The following is a 24,086-nucleotide window of genomic DNA, read 5'->3' on the forward strand; positions in this document are numbered from 1 at the left end:
TTGAATTGGTCGCTTGCACTTCCTTACTATATTATTATAGAATGAAACTTTCCTTAACGGAAACCTCGTGTTAGTAGACTATTTAAAATCATCCGGCTGGTTTACAGTGCTATTAAGGAAAGTGATTTCACAATAGCGGAATTCTTAGTAACGGATGCGAATGTCTAAATATGCATGCAAATTGTTTTAAAATAAACTATCTTAACAGAGGATATATTCAAACACGCAATTCTCTTTGCTTCGTCTCACAGTACAAACTGTTCGTATAGACATAGACTAACCGCTATCGTGTGTAACTTCTGTGTTAGAATTAGAGCTATTGATCATATTTCATGTACAAACGCAACTAACTAAAACAAATCAAATAACAAACAAACCAATCAAATAACTAACTAAAACTAAACAATTAATCCAAACAAAACTAACTAAAAAACAAACCAATCAAATCGGGGACAGGCGATTGCGGCCCACGGTCAGTTTTATGCGTCAGTTGCGTCCCTGTATTATTGGGTCATACGTCAGTTGCGTCTTTCCTCATTTTACAAACTTAGGACTGACTGTAACATCACCAAGAAATGTTGTTTGTGGCATCTTCACCATACAATGTTGGTATAGTCATTTTTCACCATAAAATGTATTAAAATTCATGAGTTGCATTTTGACCATAAAGTTACAATCGCATTGGTTGAAACCTAAATGACAGATTCCGGATGAAATCCAACCTTGTTATATGACCTTGCTGCAAATCAATCATGATTTTACGAATAAAAACTTCTTTCTCCCTCCCTGCCTATTTAAATGACAGAGCTCTACCAGTACGTAGTTTTAAGTATGTTTCGCTTTGTATTTCTTTCAAAACTTCTATAAAATGGTAAATGTTTGGGTGAGCAGTATAAAATAATAGACTATTAAGTTTTGAATGAAATGACTCACAGTCATAGTCGTTCTCATTGTTGTTGCTGCAAATTCTGCTCATACTATTGATTAACACTTGGTCTGATTTGTTATGATTGTGTTCTTGATTGGTTTCAATGATTTCATTTTTAACATTTAACTTTATGAAACATTTACGAGATTTCATGCAGCATGCCCAACGCGAAATTTTGTTCTGTAGATTCTGGTTATGTCTAAAGTTGAATTCATCGATAACAAATAAAGGGCTCACTTGTCATTGACTACATGGCTCGTGTGTAACTCTTACGTGTTTCCAATTAATCTATACATTGTACAAGACGTAGTAGAACGCGTTCTATATAGTGCTTTGTCTCGTCTTGTCGCAAAATGCGTTCTATATAGTGCTTGGTTTTGTTTTGTCTTGTCTTGTCGCAGAACGCGTCCATGGACTATATTAGTTCTACGAAGTTAACATATCATCCTAAACCGGCAGGTAGCTGTGGACGCAACTGACGTATGTATTTTAAAAACCCCGGACGCAAACGACGTATTAATTTTTCGTCAACATGTTTACGGGGACGCAACTGACACCTCCCCAATCAAATAACTAACATCAACCCATCAAATAACTAAAACAAACCAGTTTTGTGTTGGCGAGAGAGTCGTGGTAAGGACATTTATCGCCCTTAAAAATCGGCAAGCCTTGGCTGAGTTTGATCTTGAAAACATCGCATAAAGTGGCAAGCATGCTAACCGCTAGACCACGAAAAAGACGACATTGTTTTGTATAAGATACGCTGCGCGGGAATTCAGTTTAGCCGCACGATATTGTGGTATTTTTAGTTGGACAAATGTCAGTGTTGTAGCTTGCGTATCATAAAATACCTCGTAAAGTTCAAGCCACCGATCCTAAGGCTGGAATTCTGTTTGTCTTGTAGCTAGAATAGAATTTCATTACTTCCTATGAGTTGTGAACCGGAGACTCATCATAGCAACTTGATTGATATCGCATCCTGCTCTTTTAGTGCCACTAAACGGGCTGATTTATCTGCATACAAATTAACGTCTTATTACAACCTTCGTTTGTTGGCAGTCGTAGCAACGACATTCTCTGGAAGTCAAGGCTTGATCAGTAATAAAAGTAGAATTGGAATGTCTAGGTGTAGAACAGGAACAATAAAATGAAACTCAATGAAATAGCTGCACTATGCTATGGTCCATATATCTTTGCACAATTAATTGAAGAGGAAGAAATATATTTATAATTTTAATCCAATGTCAAAGTTAAGATTCCATTTTCGTCAAGTTAGTCGTCAACAAATGGACATCGAATTCTATCAATTAATATACTGACTCTGAATAACTCAATAGAATATATTGTTAATTCATTATCATCATAAACTATCCTGGATTAGGCCTTCTGGCCTGTTCAACTTCAGGTTGAACGCTTGCTGAGAGCTGAATTGTTAACTTCAATTACATTATTATTTCTTTCTTTCTCGGTTTAACCTCGCCCTTTTCCGTCTTACATGCCACTACAAATAGGGGAGGGAAAATCATTGAATCACAAACTAAATATCTCACAAGTGTGGGGCTCCCTGGTCATGTGATTAACATGACACAGGGCCACTACATTAATAATAATAATAATAATAATAATAACAACAGATCAATAACTTATTCTTCCTCTATGACTGGAGGTTCGCAGCCGCGAAATTAAAAATTACTTAGCTCGCACAAAAGAAATAAAATAATTTTATGAGAAAATAGAATATATACTATATTATAAACACATTTATTAGACTCACAATTTCATTTACTAAAACTATAGTCTAAAGTTCAACTTTTGTATTATGTGATGGATGCGTTTCTTTTTCATTTAAATATTTGTCCACACGTGGATCCACATTACGAACACAAAATAAACGATTCCTCTTTTAATTTCCAATGCTATCTTAGACGAAAAGCTCTTTTCATACAGTAGTTTATATCGCCAACTGAAGATAAATATTTCACGGATTATTTTTATTGTGCGCACAATAAAAGCCGAAACCTCACTTAGTAGCCTACTGAAAATAAAATTTTGAAAAAAAAAAAAAGAATGAAAGCACCAGCCGCAACATCGAAAATGATTCTCTGTCCCTCATTCCGCTTCTTTTACAACAGGCGCTGGTAAACAGGAAGTGTCCACGTTACAACATGCCAAAACTTTTGCGAGTGCGGTGTACGCAACCAAGTTGAAACACACACACATCGACGTGTATAGAGCGTTTGGAGTTTAGAAAATACCATTGCGTATATAGATGTATTCTTAGCGGACTTTACCCTTCTTTATAATACAGTAGAAACCCGCTAGTCCGAACTAATAGTCCACATCTGTGGAGTAACGGTCAGCGCGTCTGGCCGCGAAACCAGGTGGCCCGCGTTCGAATCCCGGTCGGGGCAAGTTACCTGGTTGAGATTTTTCCGGGGTTTTCCCTCAACCCAATATGAGTAAATGCTGGGTAACTTTCGGTGCTGGACCTCGGACTCATTTCACCGGCATTATCACCTTCATTTCATTCAGACGCTAAATAACCTAGATGATGATACAGTGTCGTAAAAAAAAATAACCTGAACTAATTGGGACCGGGATCTGTTCGGATTATCGAAATTTCGGATTAAGCGGGGGACAGAATGCAACCAGGGAAACCACACCTTATCACCTTCCCACCGTTCACCACTTTGTTCAGTTTCGAAGTTTATGAAGCGTTGGAAGGACAGTGCCGCTTCGTTAAGATTATTATCTATCATTCACTAGTGCCAGAATAAGTTGTGCTGTATGCTGTACATGTTTAGTTTCTAAATACTGTAGCATCAAAGTAATTTTCAGTTCAAAAACATCCTTTTCTTTCCTCTTCTCTCTCTGGCTGTCTATCTCTCTGGAATGTTCAGAATTTTTCTGAATTTCGAATTAGCGGGGTTTGAACAAAAATAATTAATTTATGTATTTTCTAACGTATATAATAACCTTATACTAGCTATTTGGGAAAAGGAAATTGTATCAGTACAATGGAAGGAGTCCATAATTTTATTGTACCTATCTTTAAGAAAGGGGAAAAGACTAACTATAGGGCTAGTAACTTTCGAGGATTATCACTTTTATTGACGTCGTACAAAATGTTGTCCAATATTCTTTTGATAAGATTAACTCCACATTTAGATGAAATTATTGATGATCATCAGTGTAGGTTTAGGTGTAATAGATCGACTATCGATAAGATTTTTTGTATTCGACAGATATTGGAGAAAAAAAATGGGAATATAAGGGTACACTATATCAGTTACTCATAGATTTCAAAAAGGCATATGACTCGGTTAAGAGAGAAGTTTTATATAACATTCTTATTGAATTTGGTATTCCCAAGAAACTAGTTCGATTAATTAAAATGTGTTTCAGTGAAACGTACAGCAGAGTCCGTATAGGCCAGTTTCTGTCAGATACTTTTGCAATTCACTGCGGACTAAAGCAAGGAGATGCACTATCACTTTTACTTTTTAACTTCGCTCTAGAATATGCCATTAGGGAAGTCCAGGATAACAGAGAGGGTTTGGAATTGAACGGGTTACATCAGCTCCTTGTTTATGCAGATGACGTGACTTTGTTAGGAGAAAATCCACAAACTATTAGGGAAAACACGGGAATTTTACTTGAAACAAGTAAAGAGATAGGTTTGGAAGTAAATCCCGAAAAGACAAAGTATATGATTATGTCTCGTGACCAGAATATTGTACGAAATGGACATATAGAGATTGGAAATCTATCTTTGAAGAGGTGGAAAAATTGAAACAGTAACAAATATAAATGATACTCGGGAGGAAATTAAACGTAGAATAAATATGAGAAATACCTGTTCTTTTCGGTTCAGAAGCTTTTATCATCTAGTCTGCTCTCAAAAAAGCTGAAAGTTAGAATAATTTATAAAACAGTTATATTACCAGTTCTTCTGTACGGTTGTGAAACTTGGACTTCGCTTTGAGAGAGGAACAGAGTTTGAGGATGTTTGAGAATAAGGTTCTTAGGAAAATATTTGGGGCTAAGAGGGATGAAGTTACAGGAGAATGGAGGAAGTTACATAACGCAGAACTGCACGCATTTTATTCTTCACCCGACATAATTAGGAACATTAAATCCAGATGTTTGAGATGGACAGGGCATGTAGCACGTATGGGCGAATATCCAGAAATGCATATAGAGTGTTAGTTGAGAGGTCGGAGGGAAAAAAGAGCTTTGGAGAGGCCGAGACGCAGATGGGAGGATAATATTAAAATGAATTTGAGGGAGGTGGCGTATGATGGAAGAGACTGGATTAATCTTGCTCAGGATAGGCGGACTTATGTACGGATGGCAATGAACCTCCGAGTTCCTTAAAAGCCACAAGTATTACTATTATTATTATTATTATTATTATTATTATTATTATTATTATTACACATAGAAAATTTGTCGGCAATTTTATGCACATTTTCGTTACAGGCTGTCGGGCAAATTGACAAGTTACAGAATTATATTTAGCGTTTTTAAGTGGCGAAGCTACATCTCATATGAAGCGTTTCCAAAAGTTAATTAAAGCCTAATCAACATAGCCGTGTTACGTGCGTTTCTCTCATGAGACGCTCCTCTTTAATTAAGGCCTAACTTGTGACGGAACTGTCCTCAAGGCAAATCTATTCCGACCTGATTTGTATATCCAGCGATGCGGTTTACATATTGCGGAAAATTACACACCATTAGCCCAGCGGGCAGAATATTGGGTTTCCAAGCAGGAGACCTAGGTTCGTATTCAGCCGAGATTAAGTCAATTGACAACTATTTAACGACACTTTTCAAATACTAAATCTACTCACAGACGATCAATAATCAAACGGCGATAATACAGAAAGACTGGAGTGAGAAGTGAAATGCTTACGATTGGAAGAAAACACTCAAATATCACAAAAAAATAATAGAAAAAAAATTTTCATTGTTTTTAATAATTTAACAAAAATATTGGTCTTGTAAACCAAAAATAATCAAATAAAAATGCTATAACAACAGGTCCAGAATTAAAACTAATGATATTAGATGGCTGTATTTGGAGAAACAATGCATTCAGACGCTTTCTTTTTACCATGAATGTCAAAACCTGTGCTCGGGATCGAAGTATTCTCGTCATTAGCGGATATCCGTCAGCTGACTGACAAGGAAACATTTCAAAATCATAAGATCGAAAGCGCTCTGGAAAAGTTGTGCATGAGTAGTTACTCAGACAATAATGGCTACACGGATAGGGCCGGCTATCCTGACGATTTTTTCATGTTTTCCCTAAGTCTCTCCCAGGCGAATTGTGGGACAGTACCAATTAAAAAGGCCTCGCGATCAGCCTCCTTCCCAAACCTATGTTACTATTCACCATAACTTATATACAAGATGCAATCAAAATTTATGAATTGCACTTCTATTATTATTATTATTATTATTATTATTATTATTATTATTATTATGTACCGAAATATATATGATATTTCCGTGCAGAATTTCTGCGCCATCATATGATGATGGTTGAGTGGAACGGAGAAAAATTCTCTCTGGCACCGGGATTTGAACCCGGGTTTTTCAGCTCTACGTGCTGACGCTCTATCCACTAAGCCACAGCGGGTTCCCATCCCGATGTCGGATCGAATCCTCTCAGTTTAAGTCCACCTCTTGGGTTCCCTCTAGTAGCCTACCCTTATGCATTGCGTCGTAGATGTATGACAGTGGCACAATGTCCATACATGTGCAGAGGTTCACTCGTTATGAGTGACTAAGTAGCCGGGATCCTACGGAGTAAGCGCCATCTTAAGTCATTAAGTGATTATTTTTCGCATATCATATATTATTATTATTATTATTATTATTATTATTATTATTATTATTATGTACCGAAGTACATATGATATTTCCGTGCAGAAATTCTGCGTCATCATATGATGATGAATGAGTGGAACGGAGAAAAATTCTCTCCGGCACCGGGATTTGAACCCGGGTTTTTCAGCTCTACGTGCTGACGTTCTATCCTCTATGTTTTGTACCGTTAAACCAACGAGTTAGATACTATAGAGAGGCTGAAAACCTCTGACATGGCGGTCTATAGCACCGCCAGCCTCCGCAAGGAGTGCTTATCAAAGGTACACTGCAACGAGTTGGTACATGTATTATATTTTTCAGATACATCAATATTTAATTTAAACATTTCGCTATAGGTTTTGTAAAAAGCTGATTTATAAATGAAAAAGTAATAATTAAGACTTTAAAATTTCCAAAAATGTCTCATTCCCTCGGATTTAAATGAAATGTACCGTAAATCATAATATTCGTTGCTGGATAATTAAACCCTCTCAATACAGGTGCCATTGCCGCAGAGAATTATAAGATAAGACGGACTGAGCATAAGCGAAATATCTGTATTAATAAGTTTGTACCATCAAGAGTTTAGTATTTATTGTGTTTATAGGGCCTACTCCAATTCTCTTTTTATTAATGCGTAGGGCTCTTTTTGTTAACAAAGAGGAAAGTTAGCACTTGCATCACACACAATTTGTCATTATTGTTCAAAATAATGTAAGAACAGTTTTATTCTGCAAAAGCATCTGCCTAGTTGCGAGACACGTGTGAGAACAATGTTTGTTTCAAATTATATTAGACTACACGATGTCTCCATCACGCGACAATATTTGTTTCAAATTATATTAGAGCTACATGATGTCTCCATCACGCGAAAAGAAGTGTAGCTAGCTATGGCTCCTGTTGTTTCTGATAACAATGTTAATCGTAAGTATCTTATTGTTTCAATAAATGTGGTGAGTTATGATCATGAGTAACTTTCTATTAGTGTCATTCTTTAATTATTATGTTGCATGCTAAGAGGTTATTTGTAGTTTCAATAATTGCAGTTTTCAAAAGTTCTCTGTGTTAATTCCAATTTCAAATGAATTTTTCTCAGTAACTTAATTACTGGATATTTTTTTAAATTTTCGCCACTACCTTTCCTATATTTTACTTCTATTAGTAACTAATAGAAGTAAAATATAGGAAAGGTACGTCGTCTCTCTTGAAATCACCTGGTGAGCACTGAATTACATAATTTCATATTAGGTTAGATTAGCTGTAAGGTAATTAAATTTGTGACGAAGTCAACAAATTATTTATTTTTCTTCTGCCGATTAAATTCATCCGTCTTTAGATGCTTTGCTTTGGTTGCATCGAGTATAGCTTGTCATTTAATATCTGGGCTATATTTAGTGAAACTAATAAAACATAGGCCTACAGCTGTTATAAAACGTAAAGTTTAGTGTATATTTTACTTTTTACTTATTAATATAGTCTTAATATGTAACTCAATTCACAATAATACTAACTTCATCACAGTAATTTCCTACAACATCCGAGCCACGCCCCTTTGTTTTGACTAACCGAAACATGGCGGACCAATGTTCAATTGTCTTCAACTTTCTGAGGTCTTTGGCCTCTGTATAGTATCTAACTCGTTGCGTTAAACATACATTCGCATGTTACTGAAGATCTTTGCTTCCATGCCTTTTGAGTCAGTCTGTCAAACAGAGTCAGATTGTCTTTAAGATCTGAGCTTCTACACGTGATTTTATGCAAACGTGTCAAGGACCTATTGCGACTTTTTCTGGAATCTCTCCATATACGTCTTACAGCTGTATAGTCTTCTTCTCTGCCTTTCAAGTGATACATTTAGTAAAGAGTCCAGGCATTTCCCTGGTTCTAGATAACTTCTTCCTTTTTTATGTCCTGTGTGCTGCCTACATTCACGGCAATCCGGAAATTTATTGACTGCCCATTTTATCATCTGACCTCAGACTTGTCACCTATCTATGAAGCATAGTAGAGGAAAATAAACTGTACTCTCGTGCATGAAGAACCACGATATTGTGGAAAACTCCAGAAAAAAACATTGTATAAATACATTCCAGAATTGCCATTACTTTAAAGATTTTCATGATAGTTTTTCATGTTTTTAAGTGGGACTAGTATTAGTATGTCACAAATATATATATTCATTTAGTGTTCTGCCCAAGGGCAGTTCTTTCACTGCAAATCCAGCTTTCTCCAACAAATATATAAAGGCCTATAAAGTGATTAAATTCCTTATCCACGTCTTTGTTCTTTCAATAGCGAACTTAGTTTGCTGAAAAATTACACGTATTAATTTACATTGTAGTTCCCTCTTCCTATTCAGTTCATAATCTGAAATCATATTTCGGTCACTGCTATGATTGCCTCATTACTTTCGTGTTCTGATCTCATAAGGAATCCTTTAAAAAAGAAGCTGAATCGCGTAGAAGCATATGCGCCATTACAACTTGAAGACTCACTCTCGAGAGACATGGTAATTCAATTGACATACAACTTGGCAGTGAATTACACACAAACATACACAACTTTTTTCTAACGTAAACTTTCAGGCTAATGGAATACTGCACAAAAATATTTCATGGAGCTTCAAAACATTTCGTCACAGAGGCAAATTGCATACAGGCCTAATGGTCTAAACAGGAAACATTCATACAGTGAGCATATCTGTTGATGAATTCCACTTAAATGTCCTAGAATAGTACTACGTCTTTGACAGTTACAGCTTGAAAAATATTTTTACCAAGATAACGATATTGCCTGATTGAGGTTCTGTTATACATCTATTATAATTATCAGGCAGTACATCTCACTTGACGATATGTGTCAGAGGAAAAACAATAACTGTTTGTATACTTCTGAAGTCTGATTATTGCAATATGTAGCTAATTATCGATGTATGCAATGGAGGGGAAAAGGAACCGGCTATTATACCCCATTATCTCCTGGCCTAGTTGCCTAATAAGTGATGCCTTGTTGATATTACTTGTGACGTTCAGATCTGCCCTCGAACTGACTAAACAACAACGATATAGAATACACTTTTATAAATTCGATGTCTTTTTTTTTCTGTTATTACGGAGCACGGTTCAAAGGCTTGCATCGCAGCTTGAGGCTTATTATGGTAACTTCCTTAGTTAGGTGTAATTATTTGTAGTTCGCGTACCGCATTCATGTAAGTATCGTGATTCACTGTCTGGTGCCATCTATCGATTCAGCCACCCAACACCCGGTCCGACGAAGTTCGCGATGAACGTCCCTCCGTCCCACTGAGAGATCTGCAGCCTGCTCAGATAGATATCACCTGTATGTAATTCACGGTACTACATTCTGGTGCATCCTCGGTCGAATTGAAACTACTGAAAGATGATGTTTGGAGCTGAATTCAATGAAGCGAAAGTGTCCGAGGTACAACGCTGAAAGTTACCGAGCAATTCTACTTCAAATGGTTGAGAGAGGAAACCTGGATAAAAGCCCAACCAGGTAACTTGTCTCCAACCAGGATTCGAACCCGGGTCCGCTAGTTTCAGGGTCAATGTCCGTAAATCAATGTTAATAAGCCTACATTATGTATGTTTGACTATAACAGGTTCTTAAATTAAACTTAATTCATGGAATTCATTACTTCAATTTTTCTGATAAAGTCTAATGATTTTTACAAAATATCATTTTTTGGGGGATTTAATATTGTATGACAGTGTTATTTTCCTTGACATTACACGCACGAGTGAAAATCATTACGACTCATCAAGAGTTGCATTGGAAGTTACGTATAAACTGGAACGCTTAGCCAGATTTCGCTATATTTCCATTTCCGATTCTTCTGCTTTCTTTGACTCACCTGAATCCAGAGCTGTGGGCAGTTGAACTTTTGTGAACGACCTACTTAAGGCTTGTGGGAACATTTACAATCTGTGTTTATTTTTTCTGCGCCCTGACTTTACGAAAGGTTCGTTTGTCAGTTGTCACTCGGCCAAATGAATTTATAGAAGCGTCATTTACGAAGAACTCTTGTGCGTATACGCATTCATGCGATCTCTCGAACCAACCTGACTTAGTTTTTAATTAACTACAATGGTTCTAGTAGTAGTAGGTTATTTTACGACGCTTTATCAACAGCTTAGATTATTTAGCGTCTGAATGAGATGAAAGTGATAATGCCGGTGAAATGAGTCTGGGGTCCAGCACCGAAAATTACCCAGCATTTGCTCATATTGGGTTGAGGGAAAACCCCGGAAAAAACCTCAACCAGGTAACTTGCCCCGACCGGGAATCGAACCCGGCCCACCTGGTTTCGCGGCCAGACGCGCTGACCGTTACTCCACAGGTGTGGACCAATGGTTCTATTATTCGTGACAAATTATACATCTTTTTTTTTTAGCTTATTTGCGACACTTCTTACGTTGACTTAGAGTAAAACATAAATTGCATTAGAGAATCATAGTTACTATTAATTAAAATAGAGCATGAATAAACAAACATAATAGTGTGATCCTTTTCGAAAATTATGAAATAAGAAAAAGTGACATGGATTCATCGAATTCATATGATTTTGTGAAAAGTTCATGCTGTTCGTGACTGTTATTGTAAGCATGGTTGTGATTGTAAGGATGTTTGAGATTTGAAATAAAATTTTTATGTCCACACCTGTGGGGTAACGGTTAGCGCGTCTGACCGCGAAACCAGATGGCCCTGGTTCAAATCCCGGTTGGGAAATTCACCTGGTTGAGGTTTTTCCGGGATTTTCCGTCAACCCAATATGAGCAAATGCTGGGTAACTATCGGTGCTGGACCCTGAACTTATTTCGCCGGTATTATGCGTACTGTATTCCAAAAAATTCCCTTTGCAACATTATTTATTTTGTCCGCTGAGAATTCCACTCAGACCTGATCAAGGATCGAACCCGAGCCGCCTAGATGGAAGACCAGCGCGCTAGCACTACAGCCAAAGATAAGGCTTCGCAACTATGTTACGAGTTTCCCTTACGCTTCTCGCGCTGTGTGCGGTGGCTAAGATACATATTCCCAGAGATTTTAGGTTATAGAAATGTCATTATTAGACTTCGGATTTTAGGTAAAAACCTATTTTAATCCTTAAAAGGTAAGGTCATAAAAACTTGCAAGTATACGTTTCATATAAAACTATGCCTAAAATTGGTATTTTAATAGCACCTAAAACTGCCTATTTTGACGATAAAGCCTATTTTGACCTATTAAGTATGTTATATCTCTAATAGGTCAAAACACCCATTCTTATTTCGAGAATTTGTATTTTAAATTCCCTTAATGTTTTCCTGGTTCTGTTGGAAACAAAGTACGGGATAAACTGGAGCAAGTTCTGCAGGGAAATGTAGGACTGAAGGACCTGCGTACTGCTTCAGATATCCTAGCAGGGAAGAACACGGATTTACAATGTAAAACATTCCTGTCCAACTAGTGTCAAAATTGAAATACGCTTCTGTTACTTCAGTGCATGTGGAGCGTTCATTTTAAGCATACAAATTTGTGTTGAGTGACAGACGGCATTACTTTTTAGTTGAACATTTAGAAAAAGTATTAGTCATTTATTGTGACGCTAATAATGAACATTAACAGGCAAGGCTTGGTAAAAATTGATTATATTTGACTTGTTTGTATACTGAATTTATGTCTAGAACTTATTTTTCACATTTAATTGTTTAGTTTATATATAACTAGTTAGACATTTGTTGTTCTTATACTTTTAGTAGTAGTGTTGGTAACGGTAGGGCCTATATAAACATTTAAAATTATTAAATTCTAGAAGTGAATTAATTCCTGATGATTTGGAACATGTTTTTAAAGAAAACTTTTTTTGTTAGAGCCTATTTTCAATTCTTTAGAGACTATTTCCTACACTTTTAAGCCTATTTTAGACACTTAAATTATATTTTAACGTACATCTTGATTATACATCTTGATAAGAACTTTCTTGTGTTATATTATAACGTACCTTGTTAACATGTTTCAACCTATTTTGGGTCATCTTCGGAACTGGTCGTTGTTGGTCTTGGCGCCTCTTGTTTCCTGTGAGGGTGCGTTCGTAATGTAGAGTCAAAGAGTGTATGTGTTTTGAAATTGAGTTGTGTGTTGAGAATTTCATTTGGATCTATTTTTGTGTATCTATATATTTCGTATTGATCTAGTGTGTTTAGTTTCTGGCTTTTTGGTTGGATGTGCAGTATTTCCATGTCTGTGTTGATGTCTCTGTAGGTGTGGTTGGCATTTGTGATGTGTTCTGCATATGTGGAGGTGTTTTGTAATTTTGTTATGGCTGTGATGTGTTCTTTGTAACGTGTTTGAAATGATCTGCCTGTCTGTCGTATGTAAAAGTTGTTGCAGGTGTTACATTTGAGTTTGTATACGCCTGTGTGGTTGTACTTATTTGTTTGTGTTGTTTATGTGTTGAGATGTTTTTGTAAAGTGTTATTTGTTCTGTATGCGATATTTTAACGATCTAAAAATCCGTACCCTAGTTATTACTATGACATAATGAATCCACAACATGCGCTCAAAATATCCTTCACATGATCCCAAATAATTTCGTTTGATGTATGACATAAAACACTTTCAGGGTGGTCAAAGTGATGTGAGAATTGTGGTGTTTGCACCATGTTATAAAGATCGTAAGTTTGGCAGTTGCATAACGGCTCCATCATCAGGGTATGTAAAGAAAGAGGAAAGTAACATTTCTGTTGAGTTCTTCACTAAAAATACTACAGAATATCTTTTTGTAACGGATCCAACAGATTCCCCTTTGTTTTACTTCCCTGAAAATGAAGCACATACAAATCTCCGAAACACTGATACATCTATGACAGTATAAAAACTAAAATAACTCGCACCAGTAAGCTTGTTACATTTTCTTTTCCAGTCGGCTCGACTACTACTTGGTCCAGACTAACCTTCATCATGATGAGGACTCAACTAAATGAAGTGTAGCATTAACAGATAATAACGGTTCATTTACACTAATTTCTCGGAAACTGAAGCAGGGACACACGCCAAGGTTACTGCACCATTAGTGTGCTACATAACACGTGTTTTCCACTCGCAGAAGAATCTCAGTGATGGATTTAAAGTGCTACGACAGATTGAAAGACACTAAACATGAAAAGCCGTGTAGACATATTATCTATTTGCCTTGATGTTGCAATTTTTTCTCGATTTTGCAGTTATTCGTGCTAAGGAATGTACTTGACAATTAAGCAATTTCGACATCGCACAAAATTAAAATCTATAGAGTTCAATTTGTTACCAGAGGAAAGCTGTTAGAACCCGGGACCTTCGACGGCGGATGGTTTACTAGAACAAGTATTGCTTGGGAAAAATGACTTTATGAAGGAACTGGACAATATAAAGAAAAAAACGGGAGAGATAAATGATCTTGTAATTAAATTTAGAAAATAATAGGATTAGGAAATTGTGATATTAGTAGAGACGTACTGTAAATAAGTTAAAGTTTGACTATGATTATGTGTGTGTATTCCGCCTTTGCTTATCATACAATTAAATGAATGAATTAATTAGTCATATTTTTTCTTCATTAACGTTTTCGCTACGTAAATTGTACCATCTTCAGATGTATGTATATGATGCTAATTGTTAACCAAGCCTATGGGTACATGTATCGTGGACTTAAATTATCAGTGTTTTTGTGCATACTGTGCTATGATTTATGTAATCATGGCAACACTTCACCGACATAGCACAGTATGCACAAAAACACTGATAATTTAAGTCCACGATACATGTACCCATAGGCTTGGTTAACAATTAGCATCATATACATACATCTGAAGATGGTACAATTTACGTACCGAAAACGTTAATGAAGAAAAAATATGACTAATTAATTCATTCATTTAATTGTATGATAAGCAAAGGCGGAATACACACACATAATCATAGTCAAATTGTGATAGCTTATCGGTATATCTTCAACATGAAATTTTAAGTTAAAGTTGTTAATTACCAGTATATTATCAATGAATAAATAATAATAATAATAATAATAATAATAATAATAATAATAATAATAATTTATTTAATCTGACAGAGTTAAGGCCAGTTGACCTTCTCTTCTGCCCGGCCAAATGAAAGTTAAATAAGTAATGTTAGTGAGACAATAATAACAATGATAAAAATAGTAATGATAATAATAATAATAATAATAATAATAATAATAATAATGGTAATAATAATAATAATAATAATAATAATCAGATAATTTAAATGTTTATCCTGTAATAATAACCACTGAACATTGAGAAACTTGAAAAAACTATTATTTTAATGAGAATTGTTTGAAAAGTATTTCTGTTGTCTATTCTTAAATTGGTTTGATGTCTGACAGTCTCTGAGATTACTCGGTAGGGAATTCCAAAGTCGAGGAACAGCCACAGTAAAAGAAGATGAATATGAGGATGTTTGGTGGGGGGAATGGATAATATTGAGGAGTGTTGTGATCATGTCTAGATGTTGATATGTGGATAAAAAATATGAAGGGAATAACAATTACTAGTGAAAGTGTGATAAATTGTAATTGATAAAACAAATGGATTGAAATAGTTTTATTATTAGCAGGTGTATCCAAATGAAATGCAAAAATTGACAGAAGACAAAATCCTAAAGCAGATCTGACAATATTAACCAAAATGTAGAAGATCGAGTCCAGTCGGGTCCAGGAAAGATTCTGACTAATTAGGCCTACAAGAAGTCGCAGAGAAATTAAGGCTTTAATTCACGTAGATGGTTATTATTATTATTATTATTATTATTATTATTATTATTATTATTCCTGTTTCTATCCGCAATGGTGAAAGATCTCTCCTGAAAAATCCGCTATTGCTTTGTCACTTACCCACAAAGGTAATGTTATTAAAACATTACGGCATTATAACTATGAAAGCTTCAAAACTTCAGTAATATCGACACTGGTGTTGCTTGATATTTGAGTCAGTGCAGACAGCATGAGACATTCGACACTCCAGCTTGGAATGCGCGGGACTGGATGATGACCTGGCACGATTCGCAGAGCGTGAGTCACAAAATTCTCATATAGCACCACACGATTATTTAGACTACACAACGAACGTTACTGGGAATTGCACGTGTAAGGTCAAATTACATTCCAGGCACTCCTTACTTCTTGCTTTAGCGTTGTAATTTCGTTTTCTAATTTTGTTCCTTCTTAAAGCCTGTACCATATGTAATTAGTCAATTGTAAATTATTGTAACTGAGGTTTTTTCCTCCAGATTTATGTTTTAATTTATAAGCACCAAAGAATAAATACTGCATTGCCATTTCATTTCGTGAGGAAACGTTCCTAAGTGTGTAAATATATTTAAATAATTTCTGACTATACATTTACTTTGAAGTTAACGTTACAAACTCAATGGTGAGAAAGTACAGTTCTAAGAATCTAATTTTGGACGGGAAACTTCAATGTGTCACCGACTCTGTCCATTGAGATAAAAGAATACAAGGGGCACGTCGTAACGGTAAAGTATTGAGCATAATTCGGAAGTTTATTTTAGGACACTCTTTCTCAAACTTATCTACAACTACAACGAATAAATAAATAAATAAATTTAGTCAAATTTTCCAAGATTAAATAGGTACCACAAAGTTTTTTTTTTCTCCATTTCTGTACTTAGGATATAAAATATAGCCTATGTGGATCCAAAATGAAAGTACGTTGTTACATTGTAATAGATATTTACGATACATGTGGAATAATAGCATTATTAACATACACACGCGTGTGAAAGTTTGCAAACTCGTGCTACGCACTCGTCGTGTAACCACACAAGTATACGTCGTTGTTCCTGCAATAACTGCTATGTGCAAAATATAAAATTTTTCAATAGGAAGAAAAAACACATTTATTCATTCTATGGCAGCCGTACATAGGAAACTGTGAATTCTTAGATTTTCGAAAAAAAGAAATATAGTTACATATAGGAGATTTTATTATTTGCTGTATCAGTATTTAACTTATTTAATAGAGCAAACATCTGAAAATCGATAAATATGTCACATAGGAGTTATTGTAGGAACAACGACGATATTAATAGGACATTATCACACATGTATTATTAAAAAGAATGGTATTCAGTCATATGACTTATTTTAATGTAAATTATTGTATAATTTACATTAAAATAAGTCATATGACTGAATACCATTCCATTATTACCATTATTATATTATATTATTACCATTATTATTATCAGTGTTCCTACAGTCTTGTATTATTATAGTAAACCTTGTTCTAACCTATTATTATCGGTTAATTGCTGTTAGCTACCACAGTAATAATAACAAATAAATAACCAGTAGAAAGCTGTCAATAATAAGTTTGTGCAATAAGATGGTAACAGCAGTAATAATAATAATAATAATAATAATAAAAATAATAATAATAATAATAATAATTATTATTATTATTATTATTATTATTATTATTATTATGATTTATTTATTTAATTATATTTGTGTGCTGGTCAACAGCTGTTAGCCAATTCTTCTTTTGAATTTGTACTCGACTTATTGGAACCTTTCAAAATGAATTCTAAACATGTATTATTATCCAATACTTTATCTACACCCGTTAAAGAATAAAAAGAAAATTAAGAAAAAGTACCTAATTTGACGTTTAAAAATGTATTTATTTGTGAGAAGCAGAAAATTGAAGCTAAAGCTAACTATCTAGATAGCAGTTGAAATAATATACTGAGACGCTATAAATCCATGGCAACCATAATATTGCTTTAAAAAAAAGCTTGTTTTTACTGCAAACTTGTAATTTGTAAGTTTTAAGATAACAAGATAAGTGATACTGAAAGTTTTCCTTCAGATATTTAAGAGCAAGCTTTAAAACCCATACTTACTTACTTACTTACTTACTTACTGGCTTTTAAGGAATCCGGAGTCTCATTGCCGCCCTCACATAAGCGCGCCATTGGTCCCTATCCTGAGCAAGATTAATCCATTCTCTATCATCATATCCCACCTCCCTCAAATCCATTTTAATATTATCTTCCCATCTACGTCTCGGCCTCCCCAAAGGTCTTTTTCCCTCCGGCCCCCCCAACTAACACTCTATATACATTTCTGGATTCGCCCATACGTGCTACATGTCCTGCCCATCTCAAACGTCTGGATTTAATGTTCCTAATTATGTCAGGTGAAGAATACAATGCGTGCAGTTCTGTGTTGTGTAACTTTCTCCATTCTCCTGTAACTTCATCCCTCTTAGCCCCAAATATTTTCCTAAGCACCTTATTCTCAAACACCCTTAATCTCTGTTCCTCTCTCAAAGTGAGAGTCCAAGTTTCACAACCATACAGAACAACCGGTAATATAACTGTTTTATAAATTCTTTAAAACCCATATCAAGATAAAATTAATACAGTTATTACGTTGTAATATTACATTATACTTAGTTTTAATACATTTTGAAATATACCTGATGCTACAGTATCATTCATTCCTAAAAACGAGTGTGGTAATGAACTCCTTATCTCACTTGAAATGAATGGGATAAGACACTATTACGCTACGAGTGTAGATAAACAAATTTATAGCACTATGTTTTAAAAAAAGAACATTCTTGTATCTCATTCAAAAACAAAAATATTTACAATATATTTACAAGGAAGATATTCGTCCCGGATAAGCGTAAACAAGGCTAAGGTGTTCGTATTTTTAGATTCACATTCTGAAATAACCACAGAAACATTAACAAGTCTGGAAAATTATTTACCTTCAAGAAGTCTGTTGCCATGGTCAATGAGGATAAAAAAAACAGTTGAAAATCCTCAGAAGAAAAAAAAAACTTTAGTTGCAGCGAACTAAAAGTAGAAGCACCTCAAAACAGAACCAAGATAATTACGTATCGCTGTTAAGAAACCTTTCAAAGAACGTGTGTACCGGCCGTCGGTGACTCCTGTTTGTTCACAACTCAAGTGATATATATTTTCATCCTGCTATTAGCGACGAAGAACCTGCTACAGTGGCGGTTCCAAGCGGCAAACACAACTAAATTATATTACATTTCTTTATTTGTTTTTTCTCCCTAGATGAATTGCATTACGTCACGAGTTGCACTTTTGTCACCGCGTTCAATGGAAATGTCAAGAAGAAGTTAACACACTGCATGCATAGTATTAGTTTACTGTGCTTTGTCCTCCCAACCTAACGCTGATTAGTGCAATACCGTGCTAAGGGAAAATGAGTTGTGCCAATATACACAGACATTAGCACCACTTTTTTCAGGTGCAGCAGAACTCAAGATGACAATCCGTCGCGTGGCTGGAAACTAGAACTGCAGTAACTACACAACTAAATTATCAGTAATTATTATTAACTTATTATTAATATAACACTTTCATTAAGCGGTGACTTAGCGCCATCCTGACTACCACCACAACTATCATAACCATCACTATTATCAGGACTCGAATTTGAATAACCATGTGGCATTCGTGAGTTCGACGCTGACAGGCGGGCCATCCATCCTGGGCCCTGCAGATAAGGTAACATCATCTCTCGACGAGCCCGAACCCAGAGCCCTCAGCATCGGAATCCCGTACTACCCCCAGACATTACCCTAGCTCATTTTTACTATTACAGGTAATAGCTGAAATGAGGGGGAAATTGTGTACTGTATATTCATGGAATGAAAGAGGGAAACGGGAGTACTGTATTCCGAAAAACCCCTCTGCAACATTATTTATTTTGTCCACCAAGAATTCCACTCAGACCTGATCAAGGATCGAACCCGAGCCGCCTGGTTGGAAGATCAGCGTGCTAGCACTGTAGCCAAAGATAAGGCTTCGCAACTGTTACGAGTTTCCCTTACGCCCCTCGCGCTGTGTGCGGTGGCTAAGATTAAAGTGTCAGGCAAAATGTAACGTAAGACAAACAGGACAAATGTATTCAGCCGTTCCCTATAGAAAAGAGGTACTATGTTTCCGGTCTGGCAGTCAATATAAACAAACCAGGTCTTTTGCAGAGATCTTGTGTTTGGAAATCGTAAAGAGTACAACACTGCGTGCAGTATATCTTTAAATTTATGTATTTATTTATTTATCTATTTATTTATAATGACAGGTACATTGATATTAATCAATGGCCATTTATCAGTAACTCTATAAACAAACAATAATAGAAAAGCTGTGTGTTTTAGTTCGCTGCCGTATGTAAGATTTGGCCTTGTCATAACTTTATATGCTTTCACTCTAGTAGAAGGTGCAACCAATATAGTCATATTTTCGGACTGCACTTGTATTTATTGTACCGTCAAACAACATGCGCGTGTCACTGAACATAATTGCTTCCATGCCTGTTGAGACAGTCAATCAAACAGTGTCAAATTTTCCTTAATAACTGAGCTTCTACACGTGATTATGTGCGAACATGTCAAGGACCTATTGCGATTTTTTCTGGAGTCTCTTCATATAACTTACGCCTTATGATTAGTCTTCTACTATGCCTTTTAAGAGATGCAGTTAGTATAGACTCCAGACGTTTTTCCGCTTTTTGGTAACTTCTCCGTTTCCTATGTCCTGTCTGTTGCCTACATTCAGGGTAGTCCGGAAACTTATTGATTTTCACTTGTATGTTTCCATGTCTGTGTTGTAAAAACTTGACTTCTAAGAATGAGAACTTTATTATAATTCTGAGTTTTTATGGAAATTTCATACGCTTTTCGATGTGACAAGGTTTAAGTTAGCACTTTTAACGCACCGATATATTCTAGCACTGGATTTTCAATATAACCTACATTTTGTTTTGCACTAGTATTTTACATTGGAAAACCATTATTAATTTTTTCGGTTAATATTTCCATGTTAAAACAAACTGCAATGACATCATTCTTAGTAATAATCACTTTATTAGGAAATATAATACTGATTATGAAATGTAAATGAAACTGTCTTAAAATGGCGTAATAGTATACTAATTCAAAAAGAAAATAATTTATATTGTTATATGATATATTATTATTATTATTATTATTATTATTATTATTATTATTATTATTAGCATTATTATTAATGTTACAGAAAGTTGGGTTTAATGTATAGATCAATAACTTATTCTTTCTGTAAGACCGATTCACTTTTAATACTTTACATTTTTGAGATAGAAACTTGAACATGGTAATAGTAATAATAATAATAATAATAATAATAATAATAATAATAATGTATGTATGTATTTATTTACACTGCAAGTGGGCAAGCACCCGGTGGCAGATAATAATAATAATAATAATAATAATAATAATAATAATAATACATAAAATGCATGTAGTATATAATTATCTAGTAGCTGACACTGCGTTGTTAACCGAATAAAAATGAACAATTAAATAAAATGCTCGTATTATTCAATACCTATATTATGTGAAATAATGGGATTACAACTTGTAGGTACTACACTGGTTTGTAGTTATAATATATGTGGACACTAAGGAAAAATATTTAGAATTTTTCTTATGCAAAAAAATGACTTAGAACTTTTCTTTTACAAAAAGTGGTGACCTCAAGCTTTTGAAAGGAACAGAAAAGCTAACGTTGTTTATGATATATACAGTATGTTGCATTACCTTTAAGAACCTTGAATAAAAGAGATCTTCATATCAGGAATATGAACTGTGACACTTCAAATAATAATTTTTATCGTAACTATTCTTGAATTCACGAGGCAGAAATCTATATGAACTAACTATGTGAATATGCACTGGAAACTTTTTAATTTAGCAGAGTTCGTTATAACCTAATTTCAGACTAGAAATACATACTCCACTTTCAATCACACTAATGTACAGTAAAATATTAGAATTTAATCAATAATCGAGTGTAGATAAAGGATCAGTTACTGGCAGTAAATTATTAGACACAACCCAATAATTGCATGGTTATTACGAAATCTACATAGGCTATTAAAAGTTACTGTTAAAGAATACTTCAAAATCACTGAAATCGTCTGTTCTGTGAACTTGATTATGATTTATTTTATACTTGATTTTGAGGGAAGGAAGCAGTTTTCCTCGAAAAGATTGATTATAACTTCAGTTTTGGAAACATTAATCTACATGTCATTTCAAACCACAGGGGAAAAACTTGGTAAGTAAAAAATTATCAATTTTCTGTTCTAGGTGTCATGTAATAGCTCAGGTAGTATAGATTTGTGTAGTTTAACCGTACAGAATAGCAACCTCATTAGTACAAAAAAATTTGAAGAATGGTAACCCAAAGACAATAGAATATAATGGGTCTTGAAACTTTTAACTTGCTCTTCTGTAAAAACAGTGAAACGTGACTTATCAGATGATGAAGGATCGGTGGAGCGGAGAAAGATTCTCTCCATCACCAGTATTCGAACCTGGGTTTTCAGCTCTACGTGCTGACGCTCTATCCACTAAGCCACAACGGATTCCAATTCCGATGTCGGATCGAATCCTCTGAGCTTAAGCTCCACCTCTTTCCCTTTAGTGGCCAACCCTCATGCACTGTGTCACAGATGTGTGACAGTGGCACAATGTCCAACACACTATGTGCAGAGGTGCACTCATTACGAGTGACTAAGTGGCCGGTATCCGACGGAATCATCATATGATAACGCAGAATTCCTGTATGGAAATATGTGTACTTCGGTACATCGCTATAATATAATAATGTCACTTATCAGGTTTTTCCCTTGTACTCCTCATTTGTAATTGCGCCAATATCCGGTCAGTGTTAATAATAATAATAATAATAATAATAATAATAATAATAATAGTTCTTCATTACTACTTGTAGCACGAGCGATCTCTTTCAGCCAAACATTTGAAACATTGAGAATATGACATCATTATGCGAAAACAATGCAATCAAATTTAATGGAAATGCAATATTCTGCATACGGGATATGAACTAGACGCCGCAGGAATTGAATTCGTCAGTTGTGACGTTGTCTAAAGATCTCGGTCTGTCATTCGTCATTGGATGACGTTCGAATCAATCAATATGTTTGTCACACCATGGAGCATTCCATTTCATATGTATAATAGTCCATGGCGAGGGACAAACTCCATACACTGATTGGTTCCGCGGTAAAGTCTCGCTCCTTCAAAAGATGCGTGACGTCCGACTCGGATCCTGACACTATCAGACATGACGGATTACATACTCCATCCTCTCTTTCATATCTCAATGGCATCTTCCTTTCGGTTGCTAAACCAGGAGTCGTTTCAAATTTCTCGCATATTCCATGCATGTTTCATGCCCTATTCAAGATAGTCCTAACAAACCTACACAATATGTAAATAACTATAGACAGACGACAGCCGCATCTGTGGCTCAAGTGTTAGCTCATTGGTCTTCCATCCAGGCGGCCTGGGTTCGATCCTCGATTAGATCGTGATGGAACTTGTGGCGGACAAGGCAAACATTGCAGAGAGTTTTTCTCGGGGTATTGCCATTTTCCTATCATTCCACCAACACACTCCACCGTCCCCTCACTTCATCTCTCATATGCTATAGTTAAACTAGTCTTGGGATAGTACGGGTTTTCAATGTTGATGTAGAAAGGACTAGGGTTCTGGGCCCTTGACTATATCAGGGGCTAAGTCAGGATGGTCCACCTGTCAGCGTTGACTGATCAGGAAGGGCTTGTCAGGCTACGCTGCCGCAAAATGAGATCTGGATCTATCGGGATCCGGAATTTTCGTCACCGATATTTTGTCATCCAGTGATTTCGTCACATAAAGTCCTCATCACTATTCGCCATCACAATTTTTCCTCCCTTCGTGTCGCTTGCCTTGATGATACTTACATAAAATAATACTTCATTGTGTTCAAATTGTTCATTTGGTTTTCAAGGATACATTGATTTTTTGGATTCGAAATCTTCAAGTAGGCCTACAGGGTTCATTGGTTTCAAAATTTTCATGTTAAGATATGGCGGAATTATTTCGATTTGTAAAAAGTAATAGAGCAAGAGATAATTTAATCTATAATGGATATATGTATGCAAAAAGACCGAGATTGTGTGGAGATGTGATCAGTGCGACGTTTATAATTCACTGATGACTATTTCCTCAGATAAGAAAACCATTATAAAAGAACGTACAGAGCATTCGAACCACTCAGCAAGTTGGGGTAGAATTGGAGTTACGGAATGTGTAGAAGCAATGAAAACTGAAGCTGGAACTTCAGCGGAAGCTACAGGTAC

The 24,086-nt window shown here is 35.4% G+C and overlaps 1 protein-coding gene across 3 annotated transcripts in view; it reads right to left on the reverse strand.

Annotated features, from left to right (window-relative positions):
- The window catches only part of LOC138696580 (uncharacterized protein ZK1073.1), a 349,355-nt gene that overhangs the window by 197,389 nt on the left and 127,880 nt on the right, over nt 1–24,086 (reverse strand). Inside the window, exon 1 of one of the 3 annotated variants that reach the window (XM_069821721.1) lies at nt 18,625–18,826. The exons of the other annotated variants lie outside the window; for them this stretch is intronic. Within the exon in view, the coding sequence (XP_069677822.1) occupies nt 18,625–18,645 (21 nt within the window). The 5' untranslated portion in view covers nt 18,646–18,826. Of the gene's footprint in view, nt 1–18,624; nt 18,827–24,086 lie in introns of those variants that run through there. 3 annotated transcript variants of the gene reach the window in all.

Source organism: Periplaneta americana, chromosome 3, assembly GCF_040183065.1.
Source record: "Periplaneta americana isolate PAMFEO1 chromosome 3, P.americana_PAMFEO1_priV1, whole genome shotgun sequence".
NCBI lineage: Eukaryota > Metazoa > Arthropoda > Insecta > Blattodea > Blattidae > Periplaneta > Periplaneta americana.